The 16927-nt window shown below is 38.1% G+C and overlaps 1 protein-coding gene across 1 annotated transcript; it reads right to left on the reverse strand.

The window, feature by feature from the left end:
* Window positions 1-1153: 1153 nt before the first annotated feature.
* On the reverse strand, window positions 1154-14133 carry Ms4a5 (membrane spanning 4-domains A5). The gene is made up of 6 exons (XM_046444521.1): window positions 13981-14133; window positions 8581-8709; window positions 7101-7157; window positions 5965-6114; window positions 4024-4090; window positions 1154-1314 (listed from the first exon to the last, which is right to left on the reverse strand). The coding sequence occupies exons 1-6, from the start codon at window positions 14131-14133 to the stop codon at window positions 1154-1156; spliced, it is 717 nt and encodes a 238-aa protein (XP_046300477.1).
* Window positions 14134-16927: the final 2794 nt, after the last annotated feature.

Below are 16927 nucleotides of genomic sequence, written 5' to 3' on the forward strand. Positions count from 1 at the left end.
AAGATAAGGCAACAGTTTTTCCATGTCAATTCATGTTTTCCAAGAATAACACCATCGACTGGCCTTGTATACTCCCTAGTTTATAAATTCTAACCAGTTTTTAACCAGGTCTAGTGTTACTCTTCCTGAAAACTTCTTTATGAATAAATTCAGTTGATGAAACCCTGCAAGTACCCACTCTACTTTCCCCTGTTGCGCCCAAGATCCTAGGTTCTTGTCTTCTTCTGCATATTTAATAAACCCAGCATTGAACTGCTGTAGATTTCCCTGGTAGTCTCTGAGTGGGTGCTTGGTGGTTGTGGAGGCCTCAGGGAGGTCTAGCCAAGACCCCCCACCATTAGGGTCCTACTCCTGGAGCTCATTTAGCACCTGTTCTACCGAAGGCCCTTGAGTTTCCCTGTTGGGACTTGCATATCTATGCTGATGGGGCAAGTTCAGCACTTTCTGTCATTCAGGGTTTGTCCCCCCTGCCTCCCGCCCCCAGGAATCACATCTCCCGGAAGTTCTTCACTGTCTTCTCAGAGTTGTTCTTGTTTCGTTTTGACTCATGAAGGTCTGCTAAAGCATTGCCTCTACCCATCCTTTCTGTCTATGCCTTTGTGTATCTGAAAGAATAAGTTCCTGGGGCAGGAGTCAGGTGTCGATTTTATGATGCTGTTTTCTTAGCCAGGCACAAGGACCAATAAGTAAAATGCCTCCCAAACCAATATTCTTTCTAGAAGAAATAATGAGGCTATGCATTAAAACCTTACAGAAACTTTCCTCAGTCTTCTCTGTGTTTAAGAAATTGACTTTAGGAAAGACTCTTTTTCCCACATTCCACCTCTGAGGAGCTGCTGATTTCTCCGTCAGCAGGCATGGGACAATTTTTCAAGATCCTCACAATATTTAGTATCTTCCTATTTCCTTGTTAATCCTTGACTAAATCCATAGAAATTCTGCATTATATCATATCTCAATGCATGATTAGACTCTACCCTGTTCTGTTAACACTGATTAACATAAGAAATTTGTCAGTGTTTTCTGCTAATTGGTATGAACCATCTTCCTTTGCCTGTCATCTAATCTAATAAAACTTGGTGATGTTAGGCAAAAAATTGGCTATTTTGCATCAGAGGAAGACTGCACTGAGCCTTCATAGATGAGATCCTACTTACAAAAACACCACCATCACTACCACCACCACCACATCTCTTACAGACTTCAAGCTGAGGTCCTCAAGAAACTCTAGAAGCAGATATTTCAGAAGGTGGGACAGTGGGGTAAATGGCTCTGGCTCCTCAGAATTAGCAGCTACAATGCTTCCATTTAAAACTATTGGAACAAAAGTGCCTCCTCTGAAAAGGTCAGTTGCCATTGGTTGTGATGTGTTTAGTCTCTTGGCTATTTTATACCTTTTCTGCTCTACTAACATGGAACCTTCATGACAGTCTTTCTGAACAGTCAATATTGTCATAGTCTTTCATTCACTTATTTGGATAATAAGGGACACACTCTTAGAAACTGACTCAAGATGAAATAGAAAATTTGAATTCATATATACATCAAGGAATTAAAAACTTTTCACAAAGATAAGTCCAGGCTTATCTTGAATTTTACGAGATGTTTCTAGGCAATCTGATACCATTTTCTTTACAAAGCCTCCCAAAAAAACATGAGAAAGGAATACTTTACAACTAGTCTATAAAGCCAGTATTAACCACAAGCAAAACCACAAAGACACCACAAAAAAAAAACTATGTGTCAATATTCCTTGTGAATATAGATGCAAAAATCTTTAACAAAGTGTCAGCAAACTGAATCTCACAATATAACAACAAAGGATTGTGCACTAAACCAGGATGGGGTTTATCTTAGGGATACAAGGTTTATTTAAGTCAGGGGGAAAAAAACCAATTCATGTAATATGCCCTACTAAAAGATGAAGAAAAAGCATTTGAGTAAATTAAAAAATTATGGTAAAAATATGCAACAAACTGGAAATAGAAGAGAACTTCCTCAACTCGGTAAAGTCCACCTACAGAAACCCTCAGCTGATATCATACTTGGTGGTGAGAGACTGTATGCTTCCCCCTAAATTCAGTAATAAGACAAATATGCCTGCTTTTACAGCTTTGATTCTGGGTTGAGCTAGGTATTCTAACCAGAGAATAAAGATAGAAAAAGCAGGTAAAACCATCCAGTTTGGAAAGGAATAGGTCCAGCTATTTCTAGATTACATGCTCTTGTGTATAGAAAATTCGAAAGAATCTTCTAAAAAGAACTCTTAGGACTTATAAAGGAGAGCAAGATTTCAGGATGCAGTATCAATACAAAAAAATCAACTGTGCTTCTACACCTTAGCAATGAATATTCAGAAGACAAAATGAAGAAAACAACTCCAGCTATAATAACATCAAAAAGAATAAAATACTTGGGAATGAATTTACCAAAAGAACTGCAAGGCTTGTATACTGAAAATATAAAACATTGGTGAAACATATTTTAAAACTAAATGAAATAAAGAGATATCCCAGATTCATGATTTATGAAGTACAGCAACTTGTTATGCTAAGATGCTAATAACCCACAAAATTGTCTAAAAATTCAACACAACCTCTTAAAAAAAATGTCATCTGAAATTTTCTTTTGACAGAAATTGACAGGATGAGCCTAAAACTCATATAAAAATTTAGGGACCCACAATAGTCAAAAATAATCCTGAGAAGGAAGAATGAAGTTGTAGGACTTGCACTCTGTGTTTTCAGAACTTATTGCAAAGCTATGGGGATAGAGGCTCTGTGGTTCCAACGCAGGGTAGGCTATAGTGATAGAATGGAATTTAGAGCCCAGACATCAGCCCTTACAGTCATGCTCCATTGATATTCATCAATGTGGCTTGGAATAGAATAGGTTAAACAAGTTTTTTTAGCAAATGGTGCTTAGATGACATACAGAAGAATGAAATCGATCCCTTTCCTCACACCACACACACACACACACACACACACACACACACACACACACACCAACTCAAAGGACAAATGGAAGACCTAAACCAATAAAAACCTTAGAAGATGGTATAAGAGTACATCTTTGGTCAGGCAATGATGTCTTAGATACAACACAAAACAGCATAAGCAAGAAAAAACCAAATGAGTTGATTCCATGAAGATTAATAACTTGTTGAAAAGATTGAACTTTAATGTATGCAAGTTTAAAAAATGGTATATTTTAGGTGATTGGGTGATTCTAGAATGTAGATTGGTGACTCTAGAATGTAGACTGTGGCAAAGTCATTTAATTGTATGACAAGCAGATGAAATAAGCTCACTGAAGGGGTGAGGGAGAAAAAGGTGTTTAGCAGAGTTGTGTGGGAAGCTGAAGAAGTCCATTAGCATGAATGTAAAGGTGCTGCTTATCAGCACGGCACTGCGTCCAGCATGGAGATTCCAGTCAACAATTCTGACACCACTCTGCATGTACAGAACATAATCGGAAAAATAAGTGCACGGCTGGAGGATGGTGGGAGACAGGTTTCCCACTACTGGGAGGTAGTTTCCAAATAACCAGTAGGGGAGGCTAAAATGATCCACATGGTAATGCATCATTATGAACTCATGTCCAGCTCAATATAGATAGTTCTGAGCACATTAAGAAATATTTATAGATATGTGAATAAGTTGGGTTAATGCAGAGGTATTTCTTATCTGTCAGCTGAGAGAGTCTACAAAACAATAGTATTTCGGTAAAACAAGCACATCTAGTACCTGATCTTGGCTTCTAGTACCATTTATTGACAGAAGGAATGTGGGCTCCTCTGGATGAATGAGTGCTTCTAAGGCCTTGTGCAGGGAATATACAAGAAGAACCTAGAGAATCTTGTAGTGCCTGAAACTATGGAAATGTTAGAATAAATAAATCCTTTCACAAAACAGGGGAATGTACAAGGATCACAGGATCCAAAGAGTTCTCAGTGGCTGAAATTTTCTTAATTTGCACAATATTAAATTATAACTCAAAGTATTAAATAAACACTCATACAAGTCCATAATGATATAAATACACAATTGAGTGAATACATAAATAAATGGGAGAGAAATAGGCAAATCTGTCATTTAGAAAGATTTCAAACAATAAATGTAGACCCTCTGCTCTCAAGGACGTGGTACTTAACCCCCTACTCTTATTGGTGTTTGGACATAGTGATTTCAGTATAGAAAGAGAGAAAATAGTAACTTGGTATACAAATATGTTCATTTTAGGAAAATTCTTTAAGATCTACATATTTCAGTTTTAAAAGATGGTAAGATGTTGAGTGCTTCAACATTAGGTGAAGGTGAGCTTTTTAAACTTAAGCATCCAGGTCATTCCCTTGGTATAGAAGTCTGTGAAGCATTACGTGGGTCTGAATTAGCAAACGCCAGAATAGTTTGGGCTTAGTTTGTTTGGCACGTAAAGATGAAACAACACTCTGGAGACTCCAGCTCCCTTACTTTTCCTTCTAGTTACTATCTTCTCCAAGATAAAAAAAAAAAAATCACCTATCTTTTGAAAATAACTGGCCTTCTTTACTTGTTGCTTTGAAATTTTCTGTCCTTGTTGTTTACATTATCATTACGTGTCCAGGTGTCCAGAATTCACTAGGCTTCTAGGACTTGTGGGTTAATCATTTTATTTTTTATTGGTTCCAAAAATATTCCGTCATTATTTCCTCTTTCTCTCCTCTGTCTGTAATTCTTGCCTTGCCCCCTTGATGCCCTACCCGAAGTTAAAATCCCAGCTGGAGTGGGAGTGGATAGAGGCTGACAGGGCATTTAATCTATGGCTAAAATTTCCTTATGTACATTATGCAGTTAAGATTTCTCTGCCGTTATGGGACAGGGGACTTTGTTATGTCTTTTTATCCTTGATTGAAGAAGAGTATAGAATTCCATCAAGGGCTTAGTTCAACGTGGAGAAGGTCTCTTCCAGGTATTTCTACCTCGTGTGGACTTTGGGCCTTGACTTCTTTCTCTTTCCCTCTGCTTGTGCTGGGAATCAGATTCCAGATGGGCAGTGTTGACAAACCAGCGGGAAGACATGGCAGCTTTGGTGCTCTTTAACATACCATGGCTACAGAACTCGCCCTGTGGTTCCAGCTGACTTTTGGTTTTTTAATACCTTTAAGATGGTTTTTGTTTGGTTGCTTTTTGATGTTAGCATTTTTGTTGATACTAACAGCCCAATCCACCATTACCTGAACCAATCTCTCTATTTTCTGTTCTCTGCCCTGATGTCTGTGGTTGAAGTGCATCCACCAGCTCAGTATTCTTAGACTCTGCTATGTGAAATATCTAACTTCTCTTAGGACTTCCCTCAAGTAGCTTTTAGTGTCTTCAGCAGTTTTTTGGGGGGTACCATGAGTTGATTCCAGTGCCCCATATATGCTAAATGCTTCACTCCATCATGGACCTACATCTCTGTCCCTCTTCACCATTTTTTGATATGTTGACTACCTTTTTCTCTTCAGGTGGATTCACACCTTTTACATGCTTTTACACTAACTTTAGTAGTATTTTGGGAAGAGCAGAAATAAGTGCCCATTTTCAATCTACCATGCTCTATCAGAAGCCTAAGTTACTAAAGCCAAATCAAAAACTAGAAGAACATTTGGCTTAAAATTCTAATGTACTTCTAGGACTATGAACAGAAACCAAACTGCTGTGCCTGTATTTTTCTTTTAGTATATCACTTTTAGTACATCGCTCACTTGTCTAGATGTTTTACCTCTTTTCCACCTGTGTGAATTCCTAAAGGTGGGTGTTGTGATGTATTCATTGTTCTGTTCCATAATGCGTCATAGAATGTCTTATCAAATATTATGGATTTCCTGAATGTTTATGAGTAAAAGACAAGACATGTGTATCCACAGTATTATCTGGATGGTGCTAACTAGGTGCTAAGAAATCTTTTTTTACTCTAAAATTGAAGCATACTTACAACCAAGAGGGCAGTAATTTCACCGCACCGAATGCCTTCTGGAGAATAGCCACAAATGTAGTTTCGATCTAGAAGGAAACCAAATGTGAGGAGAATGATTCCAGCTGCTGCTGCCACGGCGCTAAGAAAATTCATTACCCGGCTCACTTTCGCCTGAAATAGAATCAGAGCATAACACAATGACTTAGGCCCGTCCTGTGCTATAGTCAAAGCAATGAGAGGGTGGCTGGAGAGCAAGATTCTAGTCAGTGTCACAGTGTCACAAGCTAGCTTCATTTCTTTGGGATTCAGCCCTCATCCACAGAATAAGAGGATCCAGTGAACTTTTAATACATTCCTCCTCCTCACATTCTGCACCCACGATGATTTCCATTTGAATGGGGAGGGGTGCACTTGGGACACAGGGCTATGTGGGGTCGCTGTGTTCCACTGCATTTAGACCTCAGGGTCCATTAGCATTTTCACTTCAAGACTCTTGTGTCAAACTGAACATTGCATTTCTCTGCAATTTTTGTTTCAAGCCACAAACTTATAGGAGGTATTATTTTTATATATTTACATTTACTCCTATTAATAAGTCAATAAGTGGTTCAGAAATATCATTTATTGGTTTATAATTAATATCTAATATCTCTGAATCTTTGGGTAGACCTATTCTAGATATAATGAATCTATAAGTTATAATTTCACATTCTTTAGCAACACTTTTGATTTCTAGATTCTACTTCTGACTTAATTAGGTTTTCTACAGTATGTCTTTCCTGTGGGTCAAATAAGTGTCTGTCAGAGTGTCTGGTATGCAGTAGGCATTAAATATCCAGAAAGACTGAGTGATGGACTAGCAGGAATATGGAGATGCATTCTACCATTAAGCGGCTGAGGAAATTGAACCAGTTGCTTAACATTTCTGTGCCTCAGCGTCTTCACATTTAGAATAAGAATTCGGCTTTGTGACCCAGAAAACACTATTCTGGCACTCCGAGCCTACGATTCCATGAAAGAAGGAAGCAAATGCCATTTTGTGGTATGAGTACTTGACCGTTTGTGGAATTGTGGTCACCTAGGGATTTTCAAAATTATTCGCTAGGATGAATAATTTCAAAGTTGTTAGTTTTTAGTCAAATGGAAACATCACTCACCATGGATTCGGTGGTTATCCTTTTTAACGCAATGAGAAAGGCTCCAGACGTAATGAACTGTGGGAGAGAATAAATATCTTAATGAGGGCCATGGTTAGCTGACACTGGAGAGTCCTCACGGGATGGGTGTCCACACATTCCCTTTGCATCCTCCTCCTGAGTTCACATGGTCTTCCCAGGCCTGAGAAGGGGAAGCTGTCTGGATGACTGTCCACACAGGACAAAGGACAAAAACACTGCACTGGACATTGGCTCCAGGCTTCGCTACTTATTTGAGCATGAGATTTTCTTTTAACCTTACGGGACATTAAGCTTTCTCACTCATCTTCCTTTTACGGCTATTGTGGACTCAGCTTTGCTGTCATGACACACTAGGTGTCACATCAACTTATCACCAATAAGATCCGATTCCATCTTTCTTATAACCTAATCTGGGGTTGGTAGCTAATATGCTGTTAATTCTGAACAAAAAAAAAAAATCCCAAGAATTTTCATGAAGGTGAGCCAAATATGGTAGCATTATTGTCCAGTGGAAACTTCCAATCCCATCACAGCCCACCCATGTTTAAGTTTCTAGTCTCCTTGCTGGCATTTCTCCACCCCCCTCCCTGCACTCTCACCCTCTGTGCTTAAACTCTTGCAGTTCATAGAATACACAATGCTCCCCACACCTCCAGCCTTTTGCATTTATTTCCCCCTTGGCATGCAACAAGACACTCCTGTCCCTTGCTCCCGAAGCCCTGGATATACCTTCATCATCCTTTAAAACTCAGACTGGAAGTGGCTCTGGACAATGTCCCTTATGCTTTTTAGATGCTTTTCCTATGACCTCTGTCTTCGCTCATCACTCCATGGTAATTTGTCTGACTCTCCACTCACCTGGGACCTTGAGATTGGGGACTGCCTGTATGAGCAACCCCTAGACTCCACCCATTCTCTGGTGCTAATTAGATGCTAAAGTAACGTTTATTGAATGTGGTTAAATAGATCCTCCGTGCTCCCCTCTCTGCCTCTCCATTTATCTAAGGAGGAAGTTGTTCCTCTGCCTCTGCTTACCCGAGTACTTCCTATACCTGCGTGAGATCATATATTCATACTACTTTCATATGATCGGTGGTCAAGTTTTCTCCCTGGCCTGGACTGGGAGCCCTTTGAAGGACTCTCATTGTACTAACCTTTGAATCCTTGTCTTGCTCTATGGATCTACATTATATTAGCAACAAATTTTGAATAAATTAATGAACAAATAAACAACTACAAGGCCCAAAGAAATTTTCCCAGAGGAATTTCAAGACTTCAAGCTGGGAAAACAGTAATTCTGGTAATTTAATGGGGAAGTAATTTCATAAAGGCTATTTTTTTTCTTGGTCATATTTTTCAAAGCTCACTATACTCCTGAATGTATTTTATTTCATAACTAGGAATTCCCTGCCATCCTGGGTGTCATGGCTTCAAATTGAACTTGATTGATTATACTCACCAAAGCAGAGCCCCAAAACGGGTATCCTGAAAGAAGTATAAAAGGAAACCTTGGGTAAGGAGGTACCAAGGTGAAAAGAAAAATAATTCCAAAAGAAAAGTTTATGATTCCAATCAGGATCTGAGTAGCCTGTAAATGAGGGAAAAATCATAGTGAGAAAAAAAACCAAAGTGATGGGTTTCCCTTCTACTTACATCTTCCTTTGATTAAAAAGATTTGGCAACTTCTTGGACTTTTCCCTGAAGACCTTAAAAGAGCGTACTACAGGGATACTGCTACATCGATGTTCATAGCAGCACAATTCACAATTGCTAGACTGTGGAACCAACCCAGAGGCCCTTCAATAGATGAATGGATAAAAAAAATGTGGCATTTATACACCATGGAGTATTACGCAGCACTAAAAAATGACAAAATCATAGAATTTGCAGGGAAATGGATGGCACTAGAGCAGATTATGCTTAGTGAAGCTAGCCAATCCCTAAAAAACAAATACCAAATGTCTTCTTTGATATAATGAGAGCAACTAAGAACAGAGCAGGGAGGAAGAGCAGGAAGAAAAGATTAACATTAAACAGATACATGAGGTGGGATGGAAAGGGAGAGAAAAGGGAAATTGCATGGTAATGGAGGGAGACCCTCATTGTTATACAAAATTACATATAAGAGGTTGTGAGGGGAATGGGAAAATAAACAAGGAGAGATATGAATTACAGTGGATGGGGTAGAGAGAGAAGATGGGAGGGGAGGGAGGGGGGATGGTAGAGGATAGGAAAGGTAGCAGAATACAACAGTTACTAATAGGGCATTATGTAAAAATGTGGATGTGTAACTGATGTGATTCTGCAATCTGTATTTGGGGTAAAATTGGGAGTTCATAACCAACTTGAATCTAATGTATGAAATATGATATGTCAAGAGCTTTATAATGTTTTGAACAACCAATAAAAAAAATTAAAAAAAAAAAGATTTGGCAATTTACCTTCTCTTATGAAAAAATAAAAGAATAGTCAAAGTCCCTTTATGATGCTCACAGGTATGTGCTTAATTCTTCTGTGATATTTGGCAATTAGGAAAATGATCTAAGTCAATGTTCCTGAAAATGTGACCTATGGATGGCAACCTCAGCATCTTTTGTGAGCCAGAAATGCAAAGTGTCAGTCTTATCCTGTACTTATCAGAATCCCCAGGAGGAAACCAAGAAACCTGTGTCTTCATAAGCTGTCCGACTCCTTATCACATATGAGTGAATGTTGGAGGAGCACTCATTCTAAACTGCAGCACCAGCCTGTTTCAGGGAGAAGTGGACTGTCAGAAAATCCCTGCCTATGACCCATGCTCAGCCTGATGACGTACTGTCCCCCTCCCAGGCCTACAGCTCTCTTGGACTCTGTATTTTGTTTTGTTTTCCCTCCTGTGCCACACTTGTGATGCAATGCAACACCAAGCAGCAGCTTGACAAGTGGTAGGGAAGACCGCGAAAGTGACATAAAGAACAGAAACTATGGCATAAAGAACAGGAGTCTGTGTCCTCTGCCCTCTTTTACTTTCAGTCCACCTTCTCAGTCTGAGTGATCTCACTTGCTGCCATAGCAACTATCACTTTTAGTAGAGCCCTAAGTGAGAACATTTTCATGAAGCCTGGACCCACACTTTTTAAAATCATAGCTTTATAGCCATACGCAGTAGTTGGGTTCATCCTGACAAACTCGTCCATGAATGGAATTAGACTTCAGTTCATGATGTCTCCATTTCCCTCCCCCTTCTCTCTCCCCTTCCTTGTTCCTTTTCCTCTACTAGACTAGATTTCTTTTCACTCATCTATTAATTTATATTTGGTTCTTTTTACTTATGCATAAAGGTGAAATTCCCTGTGGTATACTTATATGTGCACATATTAAGATTTTTAAAGAATTCTTTCTTCATTGCCTCCCCTTTCCCATCCCTCCACTCTGCTTCTCCATCTCCTTCTACATTACTGATCTGCCCTTCATCTTTATGTCATCTCCCTTCCTCTTTCCTTTATTTTACTCTAGCTTCTGCATATCAGAGAAAACATGCAACCTTTGAATTTCTGAGTTTGGCTAATTTTCCTTTAGCATGATATTCTCCACTTTCTTCCATTTACTGGTAAGTGGCATAATTTCATTCTTTGTTATGGCTGACTAGAACTCCATTGTATATGTATACCACAGTTTCTTAATTCATTCATTTATCGACAAGTACCTGGGTTGATTCCATAATTTAGCTATTGTAAATTGTGCTGTTATAAACATTGAGGTGGCTGTGTCACCATAGTATGCCACTTTCAGATCTTTTGGAAAGATATGAAGGAGTGGGGTAGCTGAGTCACCATGGTAGTTCCATCCCTAGGTTTTGAGAAATCTTCATCCTCCTTTCCAGAGTGGTCACAGTAATCTGCAGCCCTAAAAACAATGTAAAAGTGTACCTTTTCCCCCACAATACTGCCAGCACTTATTATTGTTTTTATTCTTGATCCTGACATTCTGACTGGAGAAAGATGAAATTTTAGTGCATTTTTTATTTGCATTTCCCTGGTGATAGAGATGTTGAATTTTCTTTTCTTTCTTTTTCTTCTTTTTCTTTTTTTTAAAATTTGTTAGCCATTTGTGTTTCTTCTTTTGAGAAGTTTCTCAAAAAGTTTAGTTCTTTTGCCCAGTTATTGATTGGGTTATTTGGTTTGTTTTTTGGTGTTAAGTTTTTTGAGTTCTTTATATATTCTGCCCATATTAATCCTCTATTAGAGGAGTAGCTGGCCAAGATTTTCTCCCATTCTGTAGGCTCTCTCTTCACACTCTTAATCATTTTCTTTGCTCTGCAGAAGCTTTGGTAAGTTTAAAAAAATACTGGGTAAAGAGAACCCCAGCCCTTTTATTCCATTTTTGGGAGTGAGCTCTTTTAGGAGGACACATTCTGACTTCTTAAGACCGTAAGTATTATAGAGGCAAATACTGCTCTTATTATAGGAATCTGGGAAGTTCATTCACCTCAATAGCCACCACTCATTCATCTCAATTATTAAGATTTTCTAACAGGCTTTCCTGCACCCATCTTCTTTTTCCACGTGTTGAGTCAGTGCTAAAATAAAATTCCAAAACAACTCCAAATTATATTACTCTTCAGAATTGTTTGAATAGTTAACTCCTGAATCCTGTGGGCATTAGATTCACTCAGAGAAATGTTTTAAAGATAACAGATTTCTAGTATTCTTCCTCTTCAAAAATGTGGGTCAATGGTTCCACAATGAGGCACAGGAACTTGTTATATACTTTATAAAAGAAGCACTTTTAGTAGTTTCAGTAATTTTATAGGTTGGAAACTAATTGTCTATATTATCAAATCTCATAAAGAGGGAACATATAATTATTGAATATTGGGTCTTCAAAGTACCTTCATGGTTGCTTTTGCTTTTTATTATTTTTTTTTATTTTTTTAAGTATTATTTCATGTCCAGCACAGTGGCTCATGCCTGTTATCCCAGTAGGTTGTGAGGCTGAGGCAGGAAGATGGTGAGTTCAAAGCCAGCCTCGCCAACTTAGCAAGGCCCTAAGCAATTCAGCAATTGTCTCCAAATAAAATAAGAAATAAAGAGCTGGGGATGTGGCTCAGTGGTAAGTGCCCCTGAGGTCAATCCCTGGTACCAAAATACACAAATATATTATCTCATGCTTTTTATTGTGGCAAAATATACACAACATTTACCATATTTAGCATTTCATTTAAATCAATAGACTTTATTTTTTAGAAAAGTTTTAGGTTCCAGTAAAATTGATTAGAAACTTAAGAGGTTTCCTACATCTCTTCCCCTTCCTCTTCCTGCCTCTTCCCCTTCATCCCGGCATTTCCCACCACCACCATCTCACATGATGGTGGGACATCTGACACAGCTGATGAACCAACATGGACACCTCATCAACTATAGTCCATAGAGATCACATTAGACTTCATTTTGTGTTGCACATTCTGTGAGTTCTGGCAAAAGTCTGCCATTATAGTGTTACAATTTTATACACAATCATTTTCTTGACCTTAAAATCCTCTGAGCTACCCTATTCATCCCTTTCTGTCTCCCCTAGAACCTCTGGCTGGCACTGACTGATCTTTTCATTATCTCATAGTTTTGTCTTTTTCAGAATGCCTTATAGTTGGAATCATACAATAGGTAGCTTTTATAAACTGTCCTCCTTCACTGAACCCTAATGTTTACAGTTTCCCTGCATCTCTTCTTGGGTGGACAGCTCATTTCTTTTACCAATGAATACTCTTGCATGGTGTGGATATCCTGTGGTTTTTATTTGTCCATCCTGGTTGTTTCCTATTTTTTAATCTTCTTGAGCCTTTGAAGCCTTGATTGACCTCTCCCAGCTCTCTTTTGCCATTCCTAACCTGCTACCATATGCATTTGTTTAGGATGTGTTTCCCATTTAGACTGTCCTGCGTCCTTCCTCTCTTTTTATTTCCACTTGTTGAAATTCCATTACTTCTTTAGAGTTCATGTTAAATGCCAAAATGGCCATAAAATTGTCTTGTCCTTTTGGTTGGAAGTAACTATTCTCTATCTGACTCGCCATCACTACCACCATTTATAGCTCCTATTAGATGCTCCATTGAAAAGTAATTTGAATTGTTTAGCACAATTTTGGACTTCATTATAATTGAATAGATCCTAAAGCAGTTTACATTGATGGTTCTCTTCTTCATTTTACTTGACCATCTTTTTCTACTTTTCTATTATATTTTTTCTGAAAAATTAATTTCTTTTTTTTTTTATTCTTGGAGGATGAGGCCTGAGAGGACAAATGTTTTCAGATATGGACAAATTATAATCTCAAACATAACTGAATCCTCACATTGTCCTAAAGAAGGATTGGTTAAAAAAAGAAAGAAAATTAATATTTATGGCATGGGTTAGTTAGGTGAATGGAGAGATGAGTATTAATAGTATTAAGAGGATATTCTGCAACAGCTGTATTCAAATATACATGTAATTTTCATGCCAGGCTTTGAATTCTGATTTTTGATTGGAAAAAAATATAAAACTGGGAAAATTGCAATAATCCAAGACATAGACTCTGTCCTGTTGACTTTTTGTTGATTTTCTTTCCCATTTCTTCTCTCAGAAATCAACTAGAAAAATTTAATAGTTGGTCAGTATGCAGAATGTGCATTTCAAGAGCCTAGGGACCTTGACTTATTCATCTTGTGTTCTCCTCTTTGCAGAATCTCATGCGTATTGCTATAGAAATGTAATTCATACTCTCTGAATTGAGTGGAAATAAAATTTGGAATTGACTCCTACCTTAAAACATGTGCCACCAGATATTTCTATTCTTTCCCTCTGCCCCTTTAGTAGAATACACACAGAGAGGCAAGTCTTACCCCTAAGATCTTCAGTTTTGAAGTAAGTAATTTCTGCAAGAGGTTTTGAGATGCATAGGTGGTAGCTGAGAGGACATTTTCATGATATTCTGGTTGGTTGATCTCTGGAGGAAATACCAGAAACACAGGACTGTGTGTATCCCTTGAGTTCATGATGGTACTGTTGGTGTTTTCAAATGAAAAAAAATATTTTAGTTGGTCTTTCAGTCTAGACCATGTTCTTTTCCTGTTCCAGGCCTGTCTGGAGAGCTGGCATTGTTTACTTGGATTTGGAATTATAGAATCATAGAGTCACAGAGTCATAGAATCTCAGGACTGGGCAAGATCCCAAGAAAGTTAGAAAGTAAGCTGCCCAGGACTGTGGATCCGAGGAATTCACTAGTAGTCTTGGTTTGATCAGAAACACATGTCACCATGGAAAAGTCATATTCCCCCTATGCTGATCTCAGCTTTCTCATGTTTCTCTAGACCAGATCAGACTAGATGACCTATAAAGACATCTTAGTTCCCAACTAAATGGCAAGTAGAATAAATTTCTCATTTTCTATATTCATGCAGGTGGAGGACCAAGTCTCATAGGCTATAGATCTAATTAGCCAATTTGGGGAACACACATAGCATCCTTGTAGCCTATCACTGTTTTTCTTTTTTTCACCTGATTTTAGTAGCTTTCCCTGGGTAAAAGTCTACCCCAAACCTAGTGGCTTCCAACAACTACTATTGTTACTTCATTGACACTTCTATGAGCCATACAGTTGGTTATTCTAGTCCTGTTCAAACCCGGCTCATCTCTACCAACTTCTCTCACACTTGAGTGGTCAACTGATGGAGTGTCCAGAGTTGGATGAATTAGGATATCCTCGGTCATGTGTCGGACAGTCAGCAGACTCCTGGTTCTCTTCCAATTCACAGATGCTTTTCATCTGAGTCATATGCTAGTGTTCCCTCGGCCTACACAACTGTGTAGATAGTCCAGGTTCAAATGTAAGGACATAGACTCCATGTCTGTGTGGAAGGATCTGCACTGTCAAATTGCAGGGATATGGATAAAATAAAAGGAAGAATTTTTTGTTTGTTTGTTTTTACATACTGTCTTGTCATCTCTGGTATTTCCCATAGAGATCAGATCTTTATTTGAATTTCCTACTGTCAGCAATGTAATCAACTTCGAGGCACTTACCAGTGAGAACATTTGTAAACACTGCTCATTCCCTTAAAATTTCTTTTCTTTGAATTTACCCTTTACTCACTCAATTTTCCATGGACATAGAATCCTCCTGGCAATGATCTTTCATAAAACTACCTGATGTTAGGCTAGTATTCTCTGAGTTTAGCAAACTCTCCTCCAAAACACTTCATAAGGTATTATTTTACCCTTACTACCCATGGCTTAGCTGTACTCTGTGTTATTGGCCAGGCTATATGGGCAATGACCAAACAGACTCCATTTTACCCTGAGACTTCATATCATGTCAGGAATACTTCTCCCATGGGAAAACCCCATCTTTGTACCCACTAATAGTTACCTACCATAGCATACTTGGCAACACAAAATGGCAATTTTTATACAATGTAAAAGTGTTCTCTCTTTGGTTCCCATTTTTCTTGGATAATGTACCCTGTCAGAGATTGGTTGTCTACACATTAGTAACCATTCTCTAATTTGTCCTCAACTAGGGTCATCTTGACCTACTTCCATTCTGCATGTTTGCTGCTATGCCAATCCGGAAAGTCCCGTGGGAAATGCCAATGTATCCATTGCATTGTTTCGCTAACTGCACGATTCTGCTTCTGTACTGCTTGCTTTCAGGTATGCCAACCCTGATGTGGTTTTTGCCTTTAAATACCCTAAAATGTTGATGCCCCAGACTGTTTTCTGCAGAGACAACTTGGTCCTGTAGGAAGCAGTCCTGGCCAGTCGAAATAAATACTCTTTAATTTGGACAAAAGTGGGACTTGGTGTGTTTTCTTGCCCCACACTTGCCCCACAACATTTTAGACGTTTTCTGGTTTATTTTCCCCCCTCCCTAAGCATGATGACTAGAATAACATTCTCATAGGATCTGACAAATGAAGAAAGATAGCTTATTTATTATGTTTTAATTCATACAGGCCAATTCTGGTGATGCAGTAAGACTCAAATTTGGGAGTAAAAAAAAAAGTCTAGACACAATTCCAAGTCCTTTTATTTTCTAGGTATAGTATTTAGGCTAAATTATCTATGAACTTGCATATTGATAATAACTTATGTATATATTACCTGTTACATTTCTTATATGGGATAATAATTGTCTTGTAACGTTATTCTGAGTGAATGATAAAGTACTTGGACTATAGTAGATGCTGAATAAATTCTACTAAAATAAAAATAAAACAATAAGTATTATTTCTATTATTACCATTCTAATCCTAGTGGCCAAATACTTCATCTTTCTTTGTATTTCCAAAGTTCATTTGGGTTGGCTTCTTTTATCAGCTACAGGTAGTTCCAGGAACTTAACTATAAGAACATTGAAAATATCACTATGCCAGCCTAGAAGCTATTTTACCCCATTTTTCTATTTGGGATTGACTGTAAAACTCTATAGGCTTCTGCTAATGAAACCTTAGATGTGTTTACAAATGGATGACATGAATTTGTTTACTATTTATCTTTATTCCTAAATCCTTAGACTCCTTCTTATTTTCCAACTTTCCAAAACCCACTCTTTATATGGGTATTACTCTACTCTGAAGGTGGTTTATGGAAAAGTGTAAAATATCTTTGTATTTCTTTTAAAAATTTCCCAAATCAAGGTTTTATTTCAAGCTTCTTACTACTAGCTATTCTAGGGAAGTTATGATGTCCCAAATGATCAGACCACAGTCTCTGATTCACAGTCAACCAAATTAGTCTTTCTCATAGTTCCAAGAAAGGCTCTTTGTATTCTTTCTCTCCTATCTTACT

The sequence above is a fragment of the Marmota monax genome, unplaced genomic scaffold, assembly GCF_021218885.2.
Source record: "Marmota monax isolate L192 unplaced genomic scaffold, Marmota_monax_Labrador192_F-V1.1 WCK01_AAM20220418_F8-fsc00038, whole genome shotgun sequence".
Classification (NCBI taxonomy): Eukaryota; Metazoa; Chordata; class Mammalia; order Rodentia; family Sciuridae; genus Marmota; species Marmota monax.

What these genes read in the sequence shown, in the direction of transcription:
- Ms4a5 (XM_046444521.1), bottom strand. Translation starts at nt 14,133, where the DNA reads ATGAACTCAAGGGATACACACAGTCCTGTGTTTCTGGTATTTCCTCCA. An exon ending in CGTTTTGGGGCTCTGCTTTG is followed by an intron (nt 7,158 to 8,580) that starts GTGAGTATAATC and finishes TCTCTCCCACAG; the next exon opens with TTCATTACGTCTGGAGCCTT. An exon ending in GTGAAATTACTGCCCTCTTG is followed by an intron (nt 4,091 to 5,964) that starts GTTGTAAGTATG and finishes TCTAAATGACAG; the next exon opens with ATTTGCCTATTTCTCTCCCA.